Source organism: Pithys albifrons, chromosome 2, assembly GCF_047495875.1.
Source record: "Pithys albifrons albifrons isolate INPA30051 chromosome 2, PitAlb_v1, whole genome shotgun sequence".
In the NCBI taxonomy this organism is placed as follows: Eukaryota; Metazoa; Chordata; class Aves; order Passeriformes; family Thamnophilidae; genus Pithys; species Pithys albifrons.
In genome coordinates this window covers 55,460,245-55,486,913 of record NC_092459.1, presented here as the reverse complement: position 1 = coordinate 55,486,913, position 26,669 = coordinate 55,460,245, and the positions used below count along the sequence as shown (strand labels likewise).

The 26,669-nt window shown below is 35.7% G+C and overlaps 1 protein-coding gene across 15 annotated transcripts in view; it reads left to right on the top strand.

Annotated features, from left to right (window-relative positions):
* EPB41L2 (erythrocyte membrane protein band 4.1 like 2) overlaps positions 1-26,669 on the top strand; it is a 110,587-nt gene that overhangs the window by 67,540 nt on the left and 16,378 nt on the right. For 9 of the 15 annotated variants that reach the window (XM_071549077.1, XM_071549078.1, XM_071549080.1 and 6 more), the window contains exons 6-15: positions 849-891; positions 7,443-7,518; positions 9,069-9,287; positions 9,729-9,816; positions 11,052-11,204; positions 12,321-12,418; positions 16,040-16,212; positions 18,047-18,228; positions 22,577-22,639; positions 25,227-25,373. In XM_071549077.1, coding sequence (XP_071405178.1) covers positions 849-891; positions 7,443-7,518; positions 9,069-9,287; positions 9,729-9,816; positions 11,052-11,204; positions 12,321-12,418; positions 16,040-16,212; positions 18,047-18,228; positions 22,577-22,639; positions 25,227-25,373 — 1,242 coding nt within the window. Of the gene's footprint in view, positions 1-848; positions 892-7,442; positions 7,519-9,068; positions 9,288-9,728; positions 9,817-11,051; positions 11,205-12,320; positions 12,419-16,039; positions 16,213-18,046; positions 18,229-19,742; positions 22,221-22,334; positions 22,368-22,576; positions 22,640-25,226; positions 25,374-26,669 lie in introns of those variants that run through there. The other 6 variants (XM_071549083.1, XM_071549075.1, XM_071549076.1 and 3 more) reach the window with 3 other exon arrangements.

Below are 26,669 nucleotides of genomic sequence, written 5' to 3'. Positions count from 1 at the left end.
TTGGCATTTTGGGTCGTATCCATAGGAGCCACATTCTCTTTTAGCAGAGGTGATCTGCCTTTAAAGATTTGCATTAGAAACTATGCAAAAACGTAGTTTCATGTTCTCCTAATCCATACACACCTATGAAACTGTAGCCTAGCATTTATCCGTGAAGTAATTTGGACTTCAGGTGCAAAAGCCTGTAATAGAGACTGAGGTAAGGGGAAACAATGTTGCATCTGAAATTTGTCTGGTGCCGTAGGCTGAAAAAGGTGAGTCACATTATACTGCTTAGGCAAGAAAATTTGGTAGAAGTATGCCTTTCCCAACATGTGTGCTTGCCCTGAGGTGTCCACTCAGACTTTAAAGCTGTTAATAACTGCAGTGGTCTAGGAAAAAGCAGATATTGTCCTTGACCTACAAGCCAGTTTCTAATTCTTCCCTACCTTGTGAAATGTTGCCAGGCCTCCTGTCAGGTTGCTGTACACAAGTGTGTGTCTTCCATGGACATGCTTGAATGTGTGGCTGGCCATGGGAAATAAAGATTCACACACTGTATGAAGGAAGTTTTCAGTAACTGTAGGTAAAAGGCTTGCATTTCTAGTCTCTCATGCAACCTGTTTTCTTACGTGTATGGGTAAAACTAATAAACAGGATTGCCTGAGTTAATGATGAATATATGTGACCAATTTCTAATCTCACTTCCCAAAGTTAAATTTTTGGGTGATCTGTCATGAAACAGTTTCTTTGCACATATCAAGAGTAACTGAAATGCTATGAACTGTTTAATAGGTTGCACAGATTATATTGAGGATTTTAATTTCTGGCTGTGGGGGGTTTTTTTGTGTGTTTGTGTTTTTTTTCAGAACTGGCTAGATCCTTCAAAGGAAATTAAGAGACAAATTCGAAGTAAGTACTTTTGATGCTCCTTTTATTTCCTCAGAAATATTCTTCATAGATTTAGTAGCCTGGATGTTGACTAAATTGTATGCTTGCAGATTTAAAATAATTTCTGTCTGATAATTTTGTATTCAGCCTTAAAACAGAAAGCAAATCTTCTATTTCTGTCTACTGTCCGAGAAGGAGAGAGAGAGAGAGTCACTCAACTTTATGCTATAGAAGTTAATTGCTATACTGGCTATTGCCCAAAAATTTTCGTATGTTGTATGTGACCAATAGTTGATATTTTTGCATTCTGAAACAAGAGATGTTTTTCAGCTTTGTGCTGATATTTGGGTTATTGGATGGAGAATGTCTTCTTGACAAAGATGGTCACGATTGTTGCTGTAGAATTCTATAAATTCAAAGATGCACTACAACAATATGAAACTATAAAAAGAGAATTAATGTCTTACAGAAAATATATACTCTTCAATAATGATCAGTCCAGCATTGACTTTTTTTTTGTATGTCCATCATTTCCAGATTAGAAGTGGAATAGAGAGCATAATCTTGGAATGTCTTACTACAATGCTTTTCAGACTGAATTTGTCAGAAATGCCTTTCTATTTCCTATAATCAATAAATGATGAGTAATGTATTTTACTCTCTTAGCATGAAACTCTGTCAAGCTCTTCACTAGCTGGGTAGTTTTTGTTGTAGATGAGGACTGTATGGAGAGTAAAGTTAGGTGGTGCTATGCTTGAGTCTGCATATCACAAAATAATTTGCCACTACAAATTGCTAGACAGCCCCTGCCCTTAACGGAACTTCTTCCTATTGCTTTAATTATTTGTGGCCAATCTGGGGGGGGTGTGGGGGGGGTTTGTGTGTGTGTGTGTGTGTGTGTGTAAGTTGTTTTTAATTTTTTAATGTAGTTTTTGTTTTGATGGAAGCCTTTTGGGAATACCTGATAGGAAATATAAGCGGGGAGAAGAGAATGATGAGAACATTTACATGCCTACACTTCCAAAACAATAAGAATTTAAGTTAGGGAACTGACTGTACTTGTAATTAAGAACAGCAGTGTAGTATTTATAATGATAAACAGATGGTTTCTTTACTATTGTAAACTCTACTGTTTTAAGGCAACACTAATTTTCTCCAGAAATTATTACCTCTGTTTTCTTTAGATCTTTGCCTACAGATGAAATCCCTTACTGGGAAGATGTGGTTTATATTTTCAGTATGGAATAAAAGTTACAGAAGTTTGCTTGGAAACTTTATTTTTGTGATCCAACATGCTATTGTATAACCAAACTAGACCTATTAAAATAGTGAATGTACTAATATTCAAATCGCGGCCATACTTTTAATTAAGGAAAAGTTACTGGTGTTGAAACTCCCTGTTCTGCAAGTCTTCAGTGAAAACCTGTTAGTTGCCCAAATACATGGGCTAAAGGCTGTTTTGTTTGTTTTTAATAAATGACAAAAGACTACAGGTTTTAATACTTTTTGGATCATCTTTGTTGATACGAATGTTGTTGATACTTTTTTGCCTTCTGTAGTGATTTGCATACTATCTAGCCTACAAGTTAGTGCCAAAATTTTCAAGTGTCACAACTGACCTGAAAATTTTTTGGACGCATTACACAATGTTTTTTTTAATACTGTATCATACCCACTACAGAAACAAATATATTGAAGGGATGTGATTTTTCATACAACATGGAGACCTACATTTTTATACTGGAGAGCAAATCCAGTTTCTTGAATTAGGAATCATGACTGGATTTTTTTTCTCTGGTCTGTAGGACTTCAGAGTTGATAGGCATAATAAAGCAAACAAGTAAGAACATCATTTTAAGCATTTTCAAATGAAACTTGCTTACACCAATTTGCAAGTAATTAGCATACTGTCAGTCATGTTCCTCATAATTAGTCTGTTAAAGTTTCCAGATAGTGGAATGTACTGCAGATACATTTAATCCCCTAGATGCATGAATATCAAGTAGTGAGACCTTTCTTTGTTTCAGACTTAATTCCAAATATATTTGTCTTTGAATCCAGAATGGAAATCTTACATACAAAAGTACTGAATTAAATTTAAGATACCTTTAAAACCTACTAGTTCATTTGAAAATTGGAAATTAAGAAACTCTTTTCTTTTTGTCTTGTGTAGCACAAACTTAAGCACTAGCATGCCAGATAAGCATATCTGGACAAATATATTGATCTGAGCACACAAAGGTGACAAAATTGGAAGTGTAATTCAGGATATCAGTTTGCAAAATTATTTATAACAATCTGTCGCTCTCTTAAATGCAAGCAACACCAATACTCTGCACACTGGACATGTGTGTGCCATTTGTGACTGGAGAAGATGAAATAAGAATCCTGTAGTCTCTCCCAAGTCATGTTTTATAGGGTGTCTCTTGCTATGTCACGGTCCTCAGGCCCTCTGTATGATTTCTTATTTCTACAGGTTGGCCTTTGGCTGGGCAATTACATTGGATCTCAGCAATTACTGATTTTACTTTGGCTAATGAACATGATCCACAAATTACTATCTCTGTTCTCAGGGCTACAAAGGTGACAAAAATCTTGTTTGCTTTCAGCCAGCCTGATCTCTTCAGGAAAATGAATTCTTGACTTTTTTTAGCTCATGTACTGGCATGTGTTAAAACCTCTAATTACTTTTTTCAGGGACAGGTGGGTAATTAGATTTTTGTCACTATCTTCTTGAAAATTGCTACATCTAAGGTGGATTCAGGCTTTTGGTAAAAATTGAGAACTTCAGCTTGAATATTGTGATAGTGCAGGCAGCAGCAACTGACCTTGAAATAGTCAGCTCTCAGACACAGGGTGTGGTATGTCACCCTGATAACAAACTCAATTTGAGAATTTATCTGTTTAAACTGAGGGTAATATTATGTCAATTAAATCTCGCTGAAAAAAATACTTCCATATTACATATTCCATTGTATATCTTAGAAGAAATGGAGATAGTTTGGATGTTCTGAGGGCACAATAGATTGGACACTAAGGGAAGTTTGAATTAGTTATTACAGGGTTTGCATTTAATCTGTCTGATTTTAATGCTAACAAGTGTATGGTTATGCTCAGGGATCAAAATATGGTGGTCACTTTATGCAGGTTCACTTTATATTAATTTATTTTATATATATAACTGTATATCTGTAAGTGTTGTGGCTAATTTTGACCTGAGCTAATTACACTAGAGTATAGCTTGTTATTGTTGAAGAGAACTAAGTACCTGTGCCAAGGGAAAAGTTCTGCAAAAGCTGACACATGAGAGATGATGAGTAAAAGCTAGGAAAAGCCTTTACTGGGAGAAAAAACAATTTACTGATTTTTTTCCAGTTTAAATGGGATGAATCATGTTAATTGTATGCTGCTAGCTAGTTGGTTATATTGCATTTTTGTTCTCTAAGAATGTGCCTAAACTTTGCACAGAAGCATTTTTGATGTAAAAAGCTGGCTAGAAAAATTTTTGACATTTCTGTAGCCCATACTATTAAACATCAAAACAGAGAGCCTTATCAGGGACAGAATGCTAAATATAATTTTAAATCAGTTTGTTGTGGTTTTTTTTTCCTTTTTTTTTTGTCTTGGCTACCAACTCAGTTAAAGAAACAGTAATAATGTGCATTATTGTGTGAAGGCAATTATGTTTGTACGCTTTGGCTGTACAGTTATAAACAGTGTGCTTTAGTGAGAAGTATAAATATAGACTGTGTACATTGTAACGTATCTGCTAGTCTATGTTTAGGGAATAAATGTGCCTTCAGTAATCAGGCAAATAGATGGTTACCAACTGTCCCTAAAATATTTAGTACAAAGTTCACTTCAACATTTTTCAATAAGTTAGCAATGGAATCAGTATGAGCAGACACATGAAATTTTTCACAAAGTCTGAACTCTCAGAGGATAACTTTATAACTTTTCAATAGTGATTTTTTTTTCCTTCAAACCATGTCTAGGTCTTCCACTTTCTGAAATTTAACTGTAGAAATGCTTACAAGGAAGAACAACAGGCTAAACAGGAATTCATGTATGACTGGTTTAACTGCAATTTTAGACCAGAAGAAACGGCTTCATACCAGGGAACACTGCTTCATTCCAGGAAAACTTGAAGACTGGTTTAGTTTCTGTGTGGAAGGAAACATTCTTCATCCATTTCTCCACATCCCACAGCCCTGTTAACATGACAGTTCTCCCTGAATGCTTTTTGTGTAGATATTTTGGCCCAATTGCTCATATTCATCAGTTTGGCTTACTCAATATTGGCATCTTTTCATTAAATGATGCTAATTCCCTGGGAGATAAATGATGCAAGTAGGCTAATCTATTCCATCTTTAACTGTGTTTGTTTGCTGTATATGTTAATTAGTGTTAGACTTTTTTTTAAAAGGTATTTTTTTCTTAATTCTGTTTTGCACTGTATTGTGTTAGATGGTGCAGGGATAAATTAGACCTTCTCATCTAAGGAGTCCTGCTTTACTTTGTAGACAAAATTGTCATTTTTCTAACAAAAACTTGATAGCTGGGAATGTTAAGATACACTAAAACCCTGAGCTCTCAAAAAGAAATAATGGCTTAGCAGCCAGAGGGAGAGCAAGGTTCACACTTAAACAAAAATTGAAGTGCTTCAGTGAATAGTCACATCTAAAAAAACTAAAATAATTTTTGAAATGTTGGAAGACACTGGAAATTGTGATACAAAGCATCTCTTGACTTTTAACAGTTATAAAATTTTACAACAGCTTTTTAAAAGAAAATAACCTTAAACAACATCAGCACTTTTTTCTAGCATTGTGTTGAAAGTGGCATTTCAGTCTTTTTTGTTGTTGCTGTAAAAAAGGTACATTTTTCAAAGCATGATTTATCTGTGTTGCAGAGATTTTAAAAATAATTTACTGTCCAACATTCATCTTTAACAGGCTTTATAAAACTATTTCCTTTTTTAATCAAAGACAATTTTTGGTATGTCTTTCACTCATGCGTTAGATAAAAAGGGACAAAAGAAGGACAAAAGTAGCTACTTACTGTTTTCATAATATTATATCAGAAAAATAGAATAATTTGGGTTGGAAGAGACCTTACAGATCGTGTTCCAGCTCTTCTGCCATAGGCAGGGACACCTTTCACTAGACCAAGTTGGTTGCTCAGAGCCCCATCCAGCCTGGCCTTGTGCACTTCCAGGGATGAGCACCCACATCCTCTCTACGCAACCTGTTCACTGCCTCACCACATAAAAAATTTCTTCCTAATGCCTAATCTAAACCTAAAGAAATTCTTCCTGACATCTAAGTCTGCCCTCACTAAGTTTAAAGCCATTGCCCTTTGTCCTATCACAACAGGCCCTACTAAAATGTATGTCCCCATCTTTCTTTTAAGCTCCCTTTGAGTCCTGAAGTCTCCCCAGACACTTCTCTTTTTGACAGGTGACCCCCCACTCTCTCAGCCTGTCTTCATAGCAGAGGTACTCCAACCCACGGACCACTTCTGTCACCCTCCTCTGGATTTTGTTCCTTTTTTCATAATTTTTAGCGGGTCTCCATTATACTGTTACTTTCTTTATTGACATAGGATAAAGCTCAACTGCATTTGCTTTCAGGAAGCATGCAAACCCAAACTGTTAGTTGTCTTCTACTAGACTCCCAATTTGGGATTTTCTGTTACATAGATATGACTGCATTGTACTTGATAAAATCTGTTAGCATTAGGGAAGTTCTTTATTTTGGTAAGGTTATTAGTACTTTCCAGTTAACGTACTCGTCTTGCACATAGCGTTACAATACATTCTGAAAATGTATTTTAATTATTGATGTATGACTTAGCTTTCAAATCTTAAAAATTTATTTAAAAATAGAGATATGACTGAAGGCAACATTTTATGCTTTTCAAATTATTATCTAGTATTAAGCACATTTTTGCTTAAAAAATGCCTGTGTTGTTAACAGTTCTAACATGTAAGAATTTAAATTTAAAATACCATTGCTGTTATAGTTGCTAAATAAGGTGTTTATCAGAAAAATATTTTAAAGTAGGAATGGCTAATATTTTCTGCCTTCCATGCATTCCCAGTGAATAATTTATTCTCTCTGTTGTATACAACACAGACCTCATTTTGACATCTTGTTCACAGTTAATGTATATTCTCTCAAACCATGCCAGTTTAGACAGAAGGAGCATTAGCCTTAGAGGAGTTAGAAAGAAAACACAAATGCAATGCAAGTGCCTTTGAAAACACAATGTCTTGAAAGTGTTAAAATATTACGGTAGTTTTGAAATTAAAAATATGTTCTGATATTTGCATGTAAACCATCATAAAATAATTTTTAACATGCTAATCTTTCACTATATATCTGAGTTTCTACCTGCTAGTGAAAATAATGTATATGTCTTACTAATGTACTGTGAAAAGACAGAAAAAGACTTTATTCAGGATTTCAGTGATTAAGATTTATATGACTGCCTAACATTTTTCAGTAAGTTCCTTTCTTTGCTTGCTTAAGCTTATTTGAGATTAACAATCAGTTATTTCCCGTATTTAGGTTTACCTTGGATATTCACCTTTAATGTGAAGTTTTATCCCCCTGATCCTTCACAGTTGACTGAAGACATCACTAGGTATGCACAGTTCCTAATTTTAAACTTACTGCTAGTCTACTTTGAAAACCATATGACATTTCTTCAGTTTCTGGATACTGTACTATATAATGTTCTTATATACATCAACTGCTTTTTGTAACGAGGTTGAAAAGGTAAAGTGAAAACTTCTGGAAGAAACCTGAGCAGGAAGAATTTAATGATAAGTGGGGATATAATTTGGGCAGGAGGTAAGATATTAGTGATCTTATTTGAAGGAAGTGAGTGGTTTATTGTCAGTCTGCTGCTTTATTATAAAGCAGATGTGAGCGTATGGGGGTTTTGAGCAAAGCTCAAGGGATCCAAGGCACTTCAGTAACCACCTAGACTGGATTGGTGAAAATGCAGTTTTACACATATGCATTAAATAAAGCCATAAAACATAATAAAACATGAAAATAATTATCTTCCACACTTCTTGGACAGAAATTACTTAGAATGCCAGTGGATACTAGGCACCTAAAAAGTAGCATTTCAAGACTGACATAACCGGGGATACAGTGCAAGGAATTGGCTCATTTTTCTTCAGGAGTTAAGGAAAACCTAAATACTTAGTTTTATTTTGGAATTAGCTGACTCTGCTGAGGCAGGATAAATGTTGCTACTGCACATTGCATTGGATCAGTCTTCTGCACAGAATAAGATAGCTACACAAGTGTGTAGTTGATACATTGCTACAAATAGGCTAAGACATTTAGTACAGACTGTATTTAAAAATATATTTTCTTTGAAAATTTTCAGCAAGTTGGTAGGCTTTTCAATTGTTTATTCAATTGATAAAACCAATTTTGTTATATGTTAAAGCTAAATTCCTTAAAATTTAAGTTTCACCAGTAAGGCTTTTTTTTTTCATTTATATAAAAAAATATCTGTGCTAGGGTAGGATGTTAAGCTGAATGTTAACTTGTTAAATTTGGTAGAAGACTGTATGCGATACTTGAAATATTCTAATACAGACATGGTTTAAGGAAGATTATTATGGTTTCAGTACTAAACTGGATTTCTTTCTGTATTATGTGACTTGATTAGCTTGTGAACTGCAAGAGATAGAAAAGAATTTTAAAGCCAAAGGGAAATGTCAAAAGAAATGCCTAGCTTTTTATTTTTAAACCATAGATACCTACAGGCTACAATGAGAACTGAAGGAGTTCCTAAGTAAGCCATGATCTAGTAAATGGACTAGAGTTGGACCAAGGGTTGGACTCGATGATCTTGGAGGTCTTTTCCAACCCAACTGATTCTATGATTCTAAGCTTTTGTTTAAAACTAGATAGCTTTTTTATTAATGTATATCGGAAATCAGAATTTTTCCTCCTTTTCACATTTTTTAATGAAAGTAATACTGACTCTTAAAAATGAAATGAAATTCACTATGTGATAATAATACATAATGTAAAGTGTAACATATTATTATGCCATTGACTTATTTTAAAATATTCTTACATGATTACATGCATCTGTCATATCTCATTAATTTGCCATTGGTAACACTTTCTTCTTTGGTTCCACCCCCCCATTCCTTTGTCTTGCAGGTATTTCTTGTGCCTACAGCTTCGTCAGGATATTGTATCTGGTCGGCTGCCCTGTTCCTTTGTGACTCATGCCCTCCTTGGTTCATATACCCTGCAGGCTGAGCTGGGTGATCATGACCCAGAGGAACACCGCAGTGATTATATCAGTGAATTCCAATTTGCACCCAATCAAACTCAAGAAATGGAGGAGAAAGTGGCTGAGCTACACAAAACACACAGGTGTGTCAGATACAGTGAGATTAAATGAAGTCATCGTGCTTTGTCACATTTATGTCATTTATGTATGTGTAAAACTGCTGAGCTGAAATTATTGTTACTTTGGAAATTGTTATGTAACTAAAAGGTCTTACTTTTGTGTGTTTGAAAATTTCAGTTTGAAAATAGTACCTTCACTATGATCTTAGAACTTTGGGAGCAAATATTCCTATGTGAGTTTATCAATTAGTTTAAGCAACATAGAGCTGGAATATTTTGAAAGTGAAGGTGGAAATTGGTATTCAAAGAAAATAATATTCTCTGAAAGACCCCTTTTCCTGTAGGCCAAAAGTTCTATTGATACCTTACAAACTGAGGTTTTTCTGTGTGTCTGAATTCCAGGATTTCACTGTTTTGATTCTCAGTTTTTTGTCAATAAACTCAAGGCTTTTTCAATGGTTTTAGGGGCTTGACTCCAGCACAAGCGGATTCCCAGTTCCTAGAAAATGCTAAGAGACTCTCCATGTATGGGGTGGATTTACATCACGCCAAGGTATTGGAGATTAGTTTTGTTTTAGGATAGACATGTTTAGTATTAAAGACAACATTATATATAGATCTGTTAAAAAAATTTACATGCTTAATTCTTGGTTATAAACCTTTATCTCTTGGTCACATTACTCCATTTACAGCTGTAACATCCTTAGGACTTATTCCATGTCTTAGTTTATCTAGTGCATTTCATACATAGAATTATGTGCAGCTTGGAAATATTTTATTCATAAGATCAGACATATACATTTAAAATATCAGGGTTTTTTATGCCAAGGAGATGTAGGGCCATAAGTAAAGCCTGAAAGAACATGTAATTGTTTCCCTTATACCATGAGAGTTGAAAACAGATGGGGGAGGTCTTAGGGGAGAGTGGTTTTTGGGTGCCTTTTCCACTTCTCTGGGTAGCTCAAATGAAATTTTCATTTCAAGTGATGTTTTATTTTTTTAGTTAAAACCCCAACAAACAAATAATCCCCTCCCACTTTCTCACATAAATCCAGAATCTCAAATTCATTAGGAAAATTAAGGTATGTTAAGTATATCAGTCCTATATTTAAAAAAGAAAATAAAGACTTCTAAGTGCTGGAGAAACATTGTTTAATTTTGTTTTGTTAGTTATGCTGGTGAAGCAACATGCTAATGACAATGTTGGCATTTGGTGTAGTTGATTGGTTGTTGGAGAGTACATGAGATTCTGCTGTATTGTGTAGGGTATCAAAGCATTATCAGTAAGTGATTAGTTTTGTAGCCTGTAAAGTTTGCATCAAATGCTGTCAGTGGAAGAGAGTACTCAGAAACCTTTCCATTACTTCCTGTATCTTTACAGCTTGTTGAGACTTTCACTGACTGCTTTAAGTTGGAACGGCCTGTTTTTAATGTTTATTCTTTTAATATTTGTTGAAATTACTGGTAGCACACACACTGGCCATACCCTTCCTTGCTTTGAAGTTGGTAAGTTAGTCCCTATTACCAGAATATTGAAGAATTTCCCAGAACTGTGGCATATGCAGCAATGGTATATGAGTGCCAAAACCATTACTTAGAGTCCAAAGCCTTTCCTATAAAACTAATACAGTTGGCAATTTCTGATTTAAGAATCTCATTGTCAGTCTTGTAGGTTTGAATATGAAACAATTCCCAGTTGCATTATTTTCCCTCAAGCTATAGCAGCAATAATTACTTTCTTGGAATGTTATTAAACTGATTTTTATGAAATTGTCTCATATGTGATAGGATTCTGAAGGTGTGGATATCATGCTGGGTGTATGTGCTAATGGTCTGCTGATTTACAAAGACAGACTCCGGATCAACCGCTTCGCTTGGCCAAAAATTCTAAAGATTTCATACAAGCGAAGTAACTTCTACATCAAAGTCAGGCCAGCAGAAGTAAGTGGCATCTTTCTGTCTTGTTTCTTTTGTGAGATAATTTCTACTCAGCAACAAGAAAACACCCTCATTTTTTCCCAGTTGCCCTCATAAGCCTCTGCCTCTAAGAGATTTAAGCAGAATTTGAGTGCTTTTTCCTCTTCAGATTCTACTGATTGTATGAAACACTTATCTTGATTAGTAAATGAAGAATAAAATCTTTTTTTTCAATAGATGCCTATTCAATAGATGCCTATTGAAAAAACCCGTGCAGTCCTGGGAGAGACAGCTGCTCTTCCTCTTCAGATGTAACTGTTCACCAAATGTCAGTGAATCTAGTTTGTGGCCGTAACCAAACGCTTGACTTGTCCTGTAGGATAACTCCTTCTATTAGCTGCTGTGGAAGCAATGGGTTTGGGTTCAAGCTGCTTTTCCGATAAAAATTTGTGGGAATTGCTGAAGGAGGGTTGGGGGTGTACATCTTGAACACATTGTAACTGGAAATCTAACAAAACATGAAAATGTCAAATACCAACACATTTTTAGATTATACTCTAAATTGTTTAAAGTTGCTCTTACTGTTCAAATAAATAAAACCAAAGAGGAGTCATACCAGTTTTACAATACTAACATTGAAGTTTTGGAAGTTTTGGAACACAGATGTATTGTTCTTGCAGTCCTGATGGTGTGTGTAGATGAAATACTTTTGCTGAGAAGCTATTATACAGTGAAACAGGTCATATAAGCTTAACACTACAGTATGGATTTCAGACTTTTTTTTAAATCCAAGGAAAGTGTGGAGCACAACCTGCAGTACAATTGCTTCATGCTGTTTAAAAATAAGTACATTTGTCAGCTAGTCAAAAAATCAGCAAGGAACACTAAAGTGTTATTAGATTTCTCAAGAGCCATTAGTACAGATAGGAAGTGAGAATGTGATTATTACCCATCATGACTTAGCCCAACAAGTAAAATTCTTTTAAAAGGCTGGAAATTCTGATCTTTTTAATTTATTTTTTTTAAATCTTACAAAGTCTTATGACAGGAGTGTTACAGCTTGATACAGTAATGGAACTATCTGAACTCCATCTAATTAGGGAGCTCAAGGAAATTAATTTATTTGTGGGTTCTTTACAGCAGGAACAGTTTGAGAGCACTATTGGGTTCAAACTGCCAAACCATCGGGCTGCTAAAAGGTTATGGAAGGTTTGTGTGGAGCATCATACTTTCTTCAGGTAAATGATAATTCTCTGCTTTCCCTTCTTTACAAAATGTGCTCGTATCCTTATTTTAAAGGACATGAGGAAAGTAGAGATTTCCCTCTTCTTTGCCCCTAATTTTTCACTCCAGTAACACCTCTTAGAAGACACCTTGACAATCACTGACACCAAATTACCAGTTCTTAAAGTCTCAAGTATAATTAACTGCTTTATCAAAACAGGATGGAGCTAAACAAGTGGTCATGCATTGCTGGAGATACTCGAGAACCATATGGATGTGATCCTGTGCCGTGTGCTCTAGGATGACCCTGCTTGAGCAGGGAGGTTGGACCAGATGGCCCACTGTGGTCCCTTCCAACTTGACCCACTCTGTGATTCTGTGATAAGATTTCCCGAGAGATTGACTCTTCAGAATGCCCATCTAGAAACCTACTATACATCTGCACAAGAAGCTCTTAGGGCCTGACAGTAATCTTTATTCAATTAAGTTGAATAATAATATTCAATTAAGTTGAATGTTAATATTCAATTAGCTTGAATATTCTGCTGAGCGTAAGTGCTTACAACTGAGTTTTTCATTATTTACGAACTGGTCTGAGTTCACAGTCCTTTGAAGAGGGGAATCACTTCAAAAAGACTGTTTATGTAATAATCCATAACCTTGTTTTTTTTCTCAACAGCCGAGGAATATAAAATTCTGAATTGGTCATTGAAGCTCTGATTTGTTTGTAAATAAGCTCTTTAACAACAGGCCACAAAGTTGTTCCTCTGTCTATTTCCTCCAATGAAAAGGAAAATAGAAGAATCTTCATTTGATTTTTATAATACACATTCCATGAGGGACTGCATGTGCCCCATGCAGTCTAGGAGTCACTGATGTAGGTTGAATCTCTCATGAATTGGATAGGCACTAAATCCAAGTTTTGTGCTTCAAAGCACAGTAACTATGGTATGTAAAGGGTAAGCTTTCTGCTTCAGTAGCCGGTTTGTTTTTAAAAAGCTTGTTGTGTTTTAAGGTAGATGCAATCCTTTTGCTGAATACACTTGCTAGATTGACAACTTCAGAAAACTTGGAGACCAGGAATCCTAAGCAGTTGAATATTGGAACTGTCTCATTGGTTTACAGTATTCAGATTTTCATTGAATGTAGACTATTCTTGAATGCAGTGTTAGAATTTATGCTGATATGGGCAAATATCACCATAAATTGGTCTCTAAATGCTTAATTTAGAAGCACTTCTTTTTTAAATCCTTATCAGAGATTTTTTTTCATGTTGATAGAATTCATTAGCTATGTTTATTAATAATCCAGCATTCTATTCTTGAAAATTTGAAGTCTGCCTTGGCTGGTGGTGTCGATTACAACAAATTGTATGCAGTTCTCTCCACAATGAAAAGTTTATCACTACTCTTCAAATAACTTCTGCAGTGATCTACTTAGCTGGTAAATTGTATTTCCTAGTTTTATAGTAACGAAATAGACCTGAATAAAGAAAAAACAAATCTTATGGAAGTCAAAAATCTTAAACTGACAACCATCATTTGCAAGTATGAAAGTTTTCAGGAGCATTAATAGGTATAAGATACTCTTATTGCAGAAATTCTGATATAATAAAAATAACGGTATTTCATTACAATCAGAAGTGGCTTTTGCTAACTAGGAATGACTTTACAGTGAGAATTATGTAACAAATACTTCAGCTATTCTGTAAATCCATAGACTGCACTGATGTCATCAGAAAGAAAATCCTCAGAACCTCTCATCCTGATTTAAAAAGAGTAAAATAAATCCAGCTCTATTTTTCTCCAGAGATAAAAAGCAGAAAGCAATTGCTACAGTCCAAGAGACTGTAGCTCATTCGGAGCATATGAAGAGCTTGTGTATGATGCCACAGTAAATTGTATACAGTTTAAATGTATACTTTTAGTTTTAAAATCTCTTAGCATGCCCTATATAACATTGTTCCTTGTGTTGTCTTACGTAGTGTTTGTTTTTCTTAAATAGCTACCTTTAGATACATTTTTATAATGTGTAGGAAATTAAGCCAGTATAGGAAGTTATTTATAAAAGTTGTAATGAACCGTGTTGAAAATGACAACCAAAAAGCATTGTATTCACTTGTTACCAGCTCAAAGTTACAGGATTCCAGTACCATTTTCAAAGAGCAGCAATCTACTTAAAAGTAAAGTCAGACTATATATCTACATTAATATTCTGAGGCAAGCAGAGTTGACAACTCTGGATCTTAACCAGTGTCTGAAGAAACATGCTTATATTTCCACTTTATGATGTTTTATTTGAAATTTTCATGATTGTTTCACTGTCTCCTCAGAATGCCTTGAAGTGGTAAAAGCATAGCTTTCAGTTATTTCAGGTAATTAAGCCTGTAATACAAAAAATCCATTCAAGTGCCCTTAAACAGGAAGTAATTAGTTCTCTTGGTTTTCCACATTAAAAGATTAAAAGTTTATCTCAGCAGGGTGGAAGATAAAAATGGCAGTTCATGCTGTAGCCTTGCCAAGACTGGAAAATCAAGAACTGAAGGAACCTTGGAAAAACCCTTTTAGCCTTCTTCCTCTCAGTCCATAACACCCTCTGCCATGGAAGTAATGGGGAGAAAGACTGTTTTACAGAAGCAATAAAGGGGAAGCTCCAGATACTGGAAATTTTATTACATAAGTGGCCTTAGTGGGGAGGAGTGGATTAGTCTGTCTTGAATTGTTTTCTTTAAAAATGTGTTGGAACAGATTAAGATTCAGTTGTGTGAATGTGCACCTTAGGCATGGCTGATTGGATCTTTCTGGTTAGTCCTCTGACAAAGCTGTAAACATGCTCTCTTGGAGAAAATGGTTATCCACTGAGCTGTATTGTGTCTGCATGGCAAGGTTTTTGTAGCAGAGCGGCTACAGGGGTGGCTTCCGTGAGAAGCTGCCAGAAGCTTCCCTTATGTCTGATAGAGCCTATGCCAAACACCTCTGAGATGGACCTGCTGCTGGCCAAGGCTGAACCCATCAGTAACAGTGGTAGCACCTCCAGAGTGATGTATTTAAGGAGGGGGAAAAGCTACTGTGCAACAGCAGTGGCAGCTGGGGAGAGGAGCAAGAATATGTGAGAGAAACAACTTTGCTGATACCAAGGTCAGTGAAGGAGGAGGAGGGTGCTCCAGGTGCCAGAGCAGAGATTCCCCTGCAGCCATTGGTGCAGACTATGGTGCAGCTGCTGTTCTGGTACCTCAGCATATAGGAAAGACAATGGAGTAGAATGTATAGTTTTTTACTATAAGTAACATTCTAACAAGAGAGATATGAGAGGTATTCAACGTGGATCTATAATGGCCTCAGCTTTCTGCAAAGAATTACAATTCAACTAAGATGGTACTAAAAGATAAGAATCCCAAATGCTTAATCATACTGTGGAAAAATGTGATGGTTATCAGTGTCACTTCAACTGCAAACAATAAATAACATGCATTGTTTTAGAAGGTCTTTGCAGACCTTACGGTAGCATCTTTTCTTGGAGAGTGCAAATTATGCAAAGTGAGCTGAAGTTGAAATATAGTAAGTAGTTTTAAAATACCTCATTAAATACCTAAAATAAAGCCTTTTTAACTGATTTTTCCCATACTTTCTTTTAAGACTTCTATCGCCAGAACAGCCTCCAAAAGCCAAGTTTCTGACCCTGGGTTCCAAGTTCCGCTACAGTGGACGTACGCAAGCACAGACGCGGCAGGCGAGCAACCTCATAGACAGACCAGCTCCGTACTTCGAGCGCACTTCAAGCAAACGTGTTTCCAGAAGCCTTGATGGAGGTATGAAATCTGACTTACTTTTTCAGTGTAATGATTACATTATGTGTAGCCACTCTGATCTGACCAACATTAAAAAACAGTGACATTATGGATGGCCAGAAGGTCGACTGACAAATTTATGAATTTCAGTTTCTAATGGGTGATGTGAGGAGTAGGTGCTTTGTGTATTTATCAGTGTTAAGTGATCTAAACAGTAAGTTAAGTCACTGCCTAAATTGTATGGCACTGCTGTGACTATATGGAGAAGTCTATCTTGGGTATGTAGCATCTGTCTACACTATTCATATCTTTTTATGGGATAGACACTCATTATAAGCTGTTAGTCAGAGTTGTTTCATCAGTGGCATTTTTTGGGATCTGAGTGCACCTGAGTGTCTCTCTGCTAAACAGAAAAGGCTCAACAAGTTGTTTCTTTTAGTTTTCTATAATTTTGTTCAATATATTGCTTTCCTATATATTTATTCAATGCTTCAGTGTTTAGTTAAAAAATTTTATGTTGATTTTGAATAGCTAAAAGGTTTTTTTGTTATTACTCAAGTTTAGCTTCTTTTATTTAGATAACTATCTTCTTTTATTTGGAGAAATAAATACCTTCTGGTTTCCTTTATTGGTAACAGGCATTCTTTTCAAAGGCATGTATGGCAGCAGTATGTGTGAGAGATGTATAAGTACCTGTCTTGCTCTAAATTACTTCTGAAATAATATATAATAGAATAACTTCAGCAAAATAACATGAAGCTTGATTTGGATTCAGGCATGCACAACTTCTCTAGGATAAAAGTGAACAATGATGTGAGTTTAGCTACAGTTGAGCTGTCAACTTTACCTTATTTTCTTAAAAACCCTTCTATTGAGAAGAATTTTATTTCTGCAAATATTCATTCTTCTATACTATGAACACACTCTGACACTTGCTTGTCTTCTGAGAACCAAAGTTAGAATAAGAGGCAAAAGTGCTTGCACTGGTAGCATGTGATGAGTCCTTGTGGCAACCAAAAGACTTGACACCACATCAGTGTTACTGTCGGAGTCTGATTTAGTTTCTCTTTTGGCTAGAAACAATTTAAATTTTTCCCAACTCTCAAAATTAAGTTTATATCAAAGTTGTGTTTAAAGCTCCTTCATTTATTTAATGAATTCTCCTCTATTTCATTGCTACTGCTTTGACTAAACCAGTCATGGTGATTTAAAAAATAAGAGCCATCCTGCTCATCAATCCTATTATTCCAAATCAAATAAGAGAAAACAACCCTAATTTAAGAAATTTCATTCTCTTGCCCTGTGACTTTATTCAAGTATACATATTTAGTATTTCCCCTTTCTTTTTTTTGCAAGCATGTAGAGAGGAAAGGTCTTGATTTCACTGAGCTGTTTGTACTGTTTTGCTAGGGCTCCAGCAAAAAGTACTGTGACAGTTATATGCATAGCTCTTTCTATGTTGTATTAAAGTAGTTCGCTCAAATAGTAGGTTTCCACAAAAAAAGGCTGTTGCCTATTTCTTTTTTAATGGTGATTTAGACAGTTAAAAGAATATGTTCAATTTACCTTCCAAGACTAATCAAGAAGTTGATAAATACCTGTCTGATACTGTGAGGGTTTTTCCCTTGTATAGTAAGTGCATGTTTTGTGATGAGGGTATATTGCTGTTCATATCACTGCAATGGGAACCACAGACTTTTTGTAAAGCCAAGAAGCTGAAAAACACTGTATCACTCAGTAACTAGCCTGTATTGCCCATTGCTGACATCATCATAAAACACTTTTGTTAAGAGGACTTAATAACAAAATGTGTCAGCTTACCGGAATTAACAAAAATTATTTTGTTCTCTAATAGCTCCCATGGGTATCTCAGACCAAAGTCTGCTAAGAGATTTCTCTGCTACTGGAGGCCAGGCTGCTGGAGACAAAGTCATTGACACTGAAGCTGCTGGTCAGGCCAAGGTAAAAGAAGGCGGTAGAGAAGAAGATGGAAGCCCACTCAAAACTCCACAATTAGAACTGACTCAGGATGGAAAGGTATGGCTGACTTTCACACCAAAATTATTTGTTCTTGTGGTGTGTGTCCATATGTGGTTATTTCATGCCTTTCAGTTCCGAGTATCATACAGGACATTGTATTAAAATATTCAAGTAAACTTGTCAAGTGCTTTCTGTGGATTTAACTTCATATATGTAAGCAAAACAGAACACAAACTTCTAAATGGCATTGACCTAGGATTTCTCTCAGTAAGTTTGAATGAGTTCTTGAAAAAAAAAAGTGTCAAAGGGTAAATAATGTTTTGTTTATTTTCTTAGTTCATATTTAAAATAAAATCCTAATATATCCACACTTGTGTGCTTTCTACAAAGTTGGGTATATTATGACTGAATGTAATTACCATAGATAGCAGTATTGTTTTAGTAGCCATTGCAGAATTATTTCCTCCTTTAAAAAGTTGTATGGTGACTAAGGTGCACATTTCTATGGAAACCTGAGTACTGTAATCTGTTTCTTTTGCAACCATCTACTTGTCTTGTTTGTTTGAGCTACGGGGGAAATAGGTAAAAAAACTGAATTTAAATTTTGTATGATTTGATGTAAAAATTTCCTCCTAGACTGTCAACTAAAACTGCTACTCTTTCTCTCTTGGAGATCATTTCTTTTTCAGCAATTCTCCAGAACTTGCTTGAATATTTAAAAGTAAATTTGTCTTCAAACACTTCTGCAAGTCAGCTACCCATTTTATTCCTAGTGAGACTGCTGAGATTCTCTGTGCAGTTCATATGTTTTCACTGCATCCAAGTGTAGAAAGAGAACAAATACCACTGCGGTGGTTATTTTTTGTTTTGTTTGCTGGCAAGCTGAAATAATTTTGAATGTGACTAGAAGAAAAGCACACACAGTTTCTTCATGGGAGAGAAATGGTAAAATAAATTACTATGTTTTGCCTTTGAGCTTGGTAAAATGGTGATACAACCATTTTGAAAATAAGGGAATATCTTTCAATATTTTAACCAAAAAGAAGAGAGGGGGAAAAAAATGTTTTTCGAGAAGTTGTTTTGGGAAGCTGTTGAGTAAGGTTTTGTTCCAAATGCCTATTCTGTGGACAGCTTTCTTTTTTCCCTAGCGCAGATCCTCCTTTTCTTTTCTGGCTCTCGTAAAGTCTTAGAGAAAATGGTTATAAACCCAAGAATCAAAGTGCCAGCTTGTCTTTCCTGTACTGCACTGTCCTCTGACCTTTCTTGCCAAAGCTTTGAATGTCTGTCTGCTTCCATCTGGTTTAAGTGACTACTACAGTTCAAAAGTGCATGGTTTTTTACAGCCTGAGAACAAAACATTCGTTATGGGTTCCTTTCATAATCCACAGAAGTAAACAAGTTGGCTGCTTGTAAAACACAAGGGGATTTTTATTTTTATTTCTATTGCTTTAGTAGAGCTATTCCTTCTTCTAAGTAAAAGTTTTCACTAACTAATAATTTCTTTTTTTTCCCCTCTTCATGTGCCTTCAAACTTGCATTTTTGTTGTGCTTTCATTTTCCACTGTGCACAGAATTTTTTTCTTCAGCTCACTCACATACACCCACCATCACTACCTATCCATTCTGTGTCATCTCATTTCACAAACTTGTCACCTGTCCTTGAGATGGACATGCTTTCAGATATTTCAGAGGAAGATTCCTTTGGGGAGCCCTTCCTTACAGATGTTTCAGAGTGCAATTCCATGAAACAAACATCAGATCATAATAAAACCAGAACAGCTTCACCAAATGATATCTTTGAATCTATAAGACCCCTAGCTAGTCGAGGCTGCCCTGCTGTCGAGGGAAAAATCCATACAAATGACTACAAAAGTACTGAGTTGTGTGTCTCATTCAGCTTCTTCAGATGCCTTTCTTTTAGTTTCCGTTCACTGCTTGATGAGGATGGCTATATTACTTTTCCTAGCCTTCCTGATGTTTGCATTTCTTTCCTCCCACCTGGCCTTCAGCACTATATTCCTATTACCTCTCCTTCCTTCATCCCCTCTTTTCTCCTTATCTTTGTGCTGCTTCTGTCTGCTTTCCAGTCTATTCCTTTTTCACTCACATTTTCCCTTCCTCTCGCTCTGTCCCTCTGCTACCTGGAGCCTAAGGCGTCTTCCTTTAGTGGCTCTAATGGCAATGACCTGAATGACAAAGCAGAGGAAGTGGAGGTGTGTAATTTTGTTGCTTAAATGTTGACACTTGCACATGGCTTTTATGCTTTTTCTCTTGAGGCATGCTCAGTTTTGCACACTCCTGGTATACAGACAAATCAATGTACATGCCTGTAAATATATATAAATACATGCACACACGTGTATATCTGTATCTTTTAGCATTTCTAACATGTGAAAAATTGCCGTTGTGGGATTTTTAGTCAATAACTTTTAGCTCGTGTTTTTTCTGCCTGATTTCCAACAGCATGCATAATTTCATTCAATTCCACAGATACTGAGCTGCAGGTGGACTTATTTCATAGTTCAAAATGTTTACAAGTGCATAAATCTGAATACTGGAAGTGCTCTGTGTAATCATAGATATGCTATTTTCTGATACTATTTGCAAGTTCTACTTGTGCTAGCAATTTGTTTTAAAATTCATGTCTCCTGCATGTATTGACTGGAATGCACATCTCCCAAGTTCAGTTTAGAACTGAAAAATGAAATTTCTAAAAGCTGAATGCAGAAAATAGTGAATATTTGAAAATTAACAAATCAACTTTTTGTTGTTTCAGATGTTTCAGCTCTACAAGGGTGTGTGCAAAGTTGAGTTCTGTCCAACGCATATTTTTCTTTTTTAATGTGCTTTGATTAATCTCTAGCAGTATTTAAGGTGGAAACTGATTTCATTCATTAGCTGGGATTGAAGGTTATGTCAGACTGAAGCACTGAAGTCTAAACATTCTTTGGAATACCCTGCTAAGATTGCTGTACAGAAGCCTCTGTCACATTAAAACGTTGCTCTGATCATCTGGAATGGCTGAAAAAATGCCTGCTTTCCTTTTGTCTGCTGCACATGTTACAGCAGTACCACTAGAAAAAGGTAGTTTAATTTGGTCCTCAAAGGAAATATGAAACAAAATACAATAGAATCAAAAAGGAGGAGGGCCTGTTTAATGTTACATTTAACAAAGTTTGCTAAACTGATGTACATATTAAAAACATGGTAAATGTGACATGATGTCATTATAACACCAGTCTAAGTTTAAAATAATGAAAAACATTAAAGATTTTCTCAATGTTTCTGTAGCCTAATTCAATCCATAATTTGTAACATAAAGCTACAGAAAATAGAATCCCAGAGAAGTCAGAAATTATTAAAAATGTGATATGTATGTACCTCATCTTGTGGGCATTCACACAGAATCCAAAATGCAACCGTATGAGCAGTAAGTAAACCCCTCTTCAAGTTTATGTACTTGCAGAGTGTTGACTTCTAAGTGCATCTTTTCCTAAGATTAGCAGTTGATATTCGTACTTGTGGAAAGACTGGGAAGTTTCTTGCTTTTTAAACATTGCTCTTTAAGGATTCAGAATACATGGAGAGAAGATACAAAGATTAGCTACCATTTCCAACAAAGTGCATTGCAGTTTAAGAAGGAATATATTCACCTAAAAAGGGGTGGTGGAGGGTGGCATAAATAACTCATCCCAATGCAGCAACATTCCTAAAATATTAAGACAGTTTGTAAATACAGTATTCAAATGTTTGACTTGAACCCTAGACTTTTCCCAAAAGAACTCCTGGATTTGATTCCATTCTCCCATCTACTTGTTGCAGAATTTAAGTTGCTTACTATAGAAATTATGCATATCATTTTTCTTCATTACTCATTCCAAAATTTTCACCTGGGAAACACTAAAAAGTATAGCAAGAAGGGGACACTGTGTGAAACTTCCATTTTTCATGCTGCTTGTGCCAAAAATTACTTCAGCCATTCTACAACAATGTAGGTGAAAGAAGACCAAAGATGCTTAATTTCGACATCTGGGACCAAAACTGTAAAGGTCTGTAAATACAGCACGCTTTGCAGCATTTACAAAGAGATGCAGCCTCTGTGTTAGTCTGTAATCATATGTTAATGGTTCCTTTTCTTAATAATTTATCATGTGCTCGCATAGGTGGAATACGAAGAGGAGGAAGCACAGCAGAAGGTGCATGGTTGCTTCTTTACAATTGAACCTGGCTGTAGCTGCCTGCCTTGTTAGCACCCTAAATTTTCTGTGGGTTTTGTGTGAACAGTGCCTTTTCACCTCACCATTTTATTTCTTTTATTTAAATGTCTGATTATAAAGGTCCTTTTTATTTACTTGCTCGTCTATTTTGTTTTTTTTTGTTTCTTCTGTGTGGCTTAATTTCACAGATGAATTCCTTGAGAGTAGACGGGGAAAATATTTATGTCAGACATAGCAATTTAATGTTGGAGGTTTGTATGTAATGCAAAAAATACTGTCCATTCTCACGGGCTGCCAGGCTGCATGGGATGGGAGGTCACTTGCAGGCTGTTATGGACACAGTGCATGAAGCGCATGGGGAAAACCAGCTCGGAAATGTTGCATGTTATCGTTCTAGTCTCTGAGTTTAAATTAAAAAACAAACAAACAGACAAATCCAAAAAGCCCTACAGCCAAACCTCATCTTGAACCTTGAATGTAAATTTGTATATTTTTGCTAGATGTTTTCAAGGTGGCAACTGGGAATAATAGCCCTATTTAGATAAAGCAAACACATGGGTTCAATTCATAGTTCTAAATGGGTTTTGTACATTGCTTCCTAGTGTGTACATCTTCTGTTGAGCAGAGTTTCTAGCTTTTGCCAGTTTCATCAACATTCATCAAATACATTAGTTGAATACATGAAGTTAAAAGTAAGGGTAAGCAAAGAAGTATAGAAAACTCGTTTTGGTTCCAACACGCGTTGATTTTAGGAGCATTGAGAAATGATGCAAGGATCGGATATTCAAAGGAAATGTTTAGGTATCTTCTGAAATATTTATTTTTTGTTTTTCAAAAGGAAGTAATTTTTGCTTCCTGGAGGTTGGTTTTCATCATAGATGAGCAGAGTTATGACCAGTATGTTCATGTGTAGTGCTTAGTCACTGAAGTAGAGATTTTTATTACAAGAATTTTCATATAGATGCTAACCTCAATTATTTAATCAGACTGTCTGTAGTATAATCAGTCATTTAACTTGTGGTTAATAACTTAAGCTAATAACTGAAGATGTTTTAGAAGATTCTACTGCTGTCCTTATTCATCCAGATGGGGCTATAAATAATTCCCTTTGTCACAAAAATGGTCTATTTAAAAAATCACTGATTTTGTTCAGTAATAAGGAGATGTATGGATCACAGTAACCCAACTAATCTTTTACGGCTTTTTTGCAGCTTTTGATCGCTATTGAAAATATGCCTGTGTGTAACTTACTAAAGCACTGAAAATGTGCATTGCATAACTTTGCTTTGATCAAGTCCAAGAAATGTGCCTTGTGTCAAGCCAAGACAGGTTTTAAAATAATTACATTATTCTTATGAGCTTCAGTTGTATAAGGGTACGCTTTTGGCATAAGATTTTACTTAGCTCAAGAAATGCAAACTTTAGGAGGACATACTTAATGTCTCAGTCATTAGTCCAGGATGAAAAGTGGTTCTGTGTCAATACAAGCCTACTGAGCTGCCAGAAGGGGGAGAGGTTCAAGTGTTCAAACTGCATGTGGGATTATTTTCAGAATTAGGAAATAGATATGCAGCACCAAACCCTTACTGGGGCTGGACATGCAAATGAAAAGAAATTAGAAACTAACAAATTTGGGCATTGGCTTTTTAATGATTTAATGTGAGGTCTATTTACGTTGTGGTCACTGACAATAAAAATCCTAATTTTAGTCTTCTGTCTTTTATTTCTTTACTGAAAATGGATCAGAGGCTTAAACTTAACTACAGAATACTGAAAATGTATTCTTGTGTTAGAGTGAGCATAAGCAACACAGGCTTTTCTCAAGACCTGTAATGCTGGAAGGAGGACACATTATGAAAGCAGGGTGAAATCTGCTCCTCCCACCAAAGCCCAGCCATTGTAAAGGATAACGAATTTCCAAGCAAGCTAAGCAGATGCGTTTTTTGTCTGATTACCAGAGGAATTATGTTTCTGCGTATCTCCTGGACCTTACCTCTGCTCTGTATCTGGTATGATGTGAAAAACTGGGTTGTAGTTATTTGATCCAAGGTGCTGCAGTTTAGCCTCCATGGATGATCACAAAATCTAATCTGGTAGATTAGTCACACAAGGTGTTCCCTTTGGCAGTGGCCTCGGGAGGTGCAGTTTAGAGAGATAATTTCTTTGGTATTTCCATGCAGAGAAACTATTCCTACTTGTGTCTGTCAGCTGTCAGGTTTTTAAATGTGGAATTGTCAGACAACAAGTTTTAAGTCTTTAATCTGACTTCTTCAGTAAGTTTAAGCCTGCATGAGAGGCACAGTGAGTAGTCCCTGTGAAGCTAAGCAGGTGTTAGCTGCTTGCATATTTGGCTGTGTAGTACTGTGTTCACAGAAGTATTTTTCATGGAGCTTGTAATATCAAGAAAGATGAATTTTTATGCTCCTTGTGTTAAACTGTTCTTTCTTACAGCTACCTTTGGTTATGTTAGCTGTGCAGTATCCTGAAACATTTGCTTCTGTGCTGACAAATTTTAGCTGAAAGCGAACAGCTCCTGGAAATTATTGTTTCAAAGGACTAGTAGTTTCATGTTGAGGATGAAGTAGCCCTCTGTTAAATAACCATGCAAAACGTTATTCTTCCTTTGCTTTAAAACATGGAAGAAACAAAAACAAAGCCAAAAAATCTTGGTCCATTATAGCCTTAAACTTTCCTATTTTAAGGCACTCCAAAGAAAGTCAACTCTTCAGACACAAGGCACTTTCCTTGGTTTGGTTGCTTTTGTTTCCTTTTGTTTCCGGTGAAGTTTGGTTTGTTGCTGTGTTTTGTCCTACTTTGTTTTATGTTGTGGGTTGATAGGACCTGGATAAGACCCAGGACGACTTACTGAAACACCAGGCTAGCATTAGTGAGCTCAAGCGCAATTTCATGGAATCCACACCTGAACCACGCCCAAATGAGTGGGAAAAGCGGCGTATCACACCTCTGTCCCTTCAGACACAAGGGGTATGTCACTGCAGACACCTCTCCGCATGCGTTCCCATACAAGCCTGTATGTAAGACAGTAAATGCAGTTTGTCCTTTATATTAACACTCTATTAGTCTAATGTAGTATTTGTTTATACTTAGTATACATTAACTTTTTTACCACTTACTATTGGACCTGACTTTAAATAGTGTATGGAGTTTTATTTTTCTACATGAACAACTGAATTAAAACAAAATGGAAGCGATGGCAATATTTTCCTGTATATTAAGGCCATGTTAAATTTCACTCTGATATACACAGGTTGATAGAGATAACTTTTCAATGACAGTAGAACTTTTCCCTCCTTTTCGTCTTTTTAACTCTTCACAGGCAGCTTGCACATAAATACAGTCTGTGTGTTATTTCGGAAGGACCTTATGTGATCAGTTAATTTACAGTGTTGACTCCTTCAAGACACATTTAATGTAGTTGTTAAAATTTACTTTCTTAATCTTCAAAAGTGTGTAAAATGAGTTAATCTACTTTTTCTCTATACCTCCTCTCTGACTGAACATTGAATCATTGGTATGGAAAACATTTTTCTAAATATCATCCTGAATGCCTGTGGCAAGAAAACTACCCAAATAGATTTCTCTTGCTGTTGTGAAACTTTTGGGTTTACTGGTTTATTTACTGCTTCTTTTGTAGAGTAGAAGAGCAAATCAATCTTCAAAAGAAATGAGTGTATGCTGTGTTGTTACGAGCATGTTTCCCACCCTTCCCTCCCTAAAAGTATTGTCCTATCCCCTTAAATTCTTAAACATTCTTTTCAGTCCACAGAGGGGTGTGCTTTCAGTTAAGCAGGCTTGATGCTACCAAATTATTTTTAATAGGACACTATTTTCGTAAGATCTGTAAGCAATCTGAACAGTTACTTACTCTATGGATCACTTCTTTAATTTTTGTTAACTTACGGTCACTGTCAAGAAGTTCCTCAAATTCCTGAGTAGTACCTTAATATTTCTATATATAGTGGTATATGAATAGGTGCAAATGTCGGTCATATTTTCAAATGTTCATGACACATACGTTAATTTAATAGTTATAAATATATTTTTGGTTAAACAGGCATTTATGTAAAAGTGTGACAAATTTTGTTGTATGGTTGTGTGTATTTGTGTGTTCATTTCTTTGTATTGAAGTTGAGGCCCTTTCCAAGTGATTTTATCTTTTTTCTCATCTAGTATATTTTGTCACTTTCAGAAGGTTTGGTTTTATGTGTAGTGTATGTTTGTCTCATTGCTTGTTGATTTACACTGGTTTTATGAAATGAA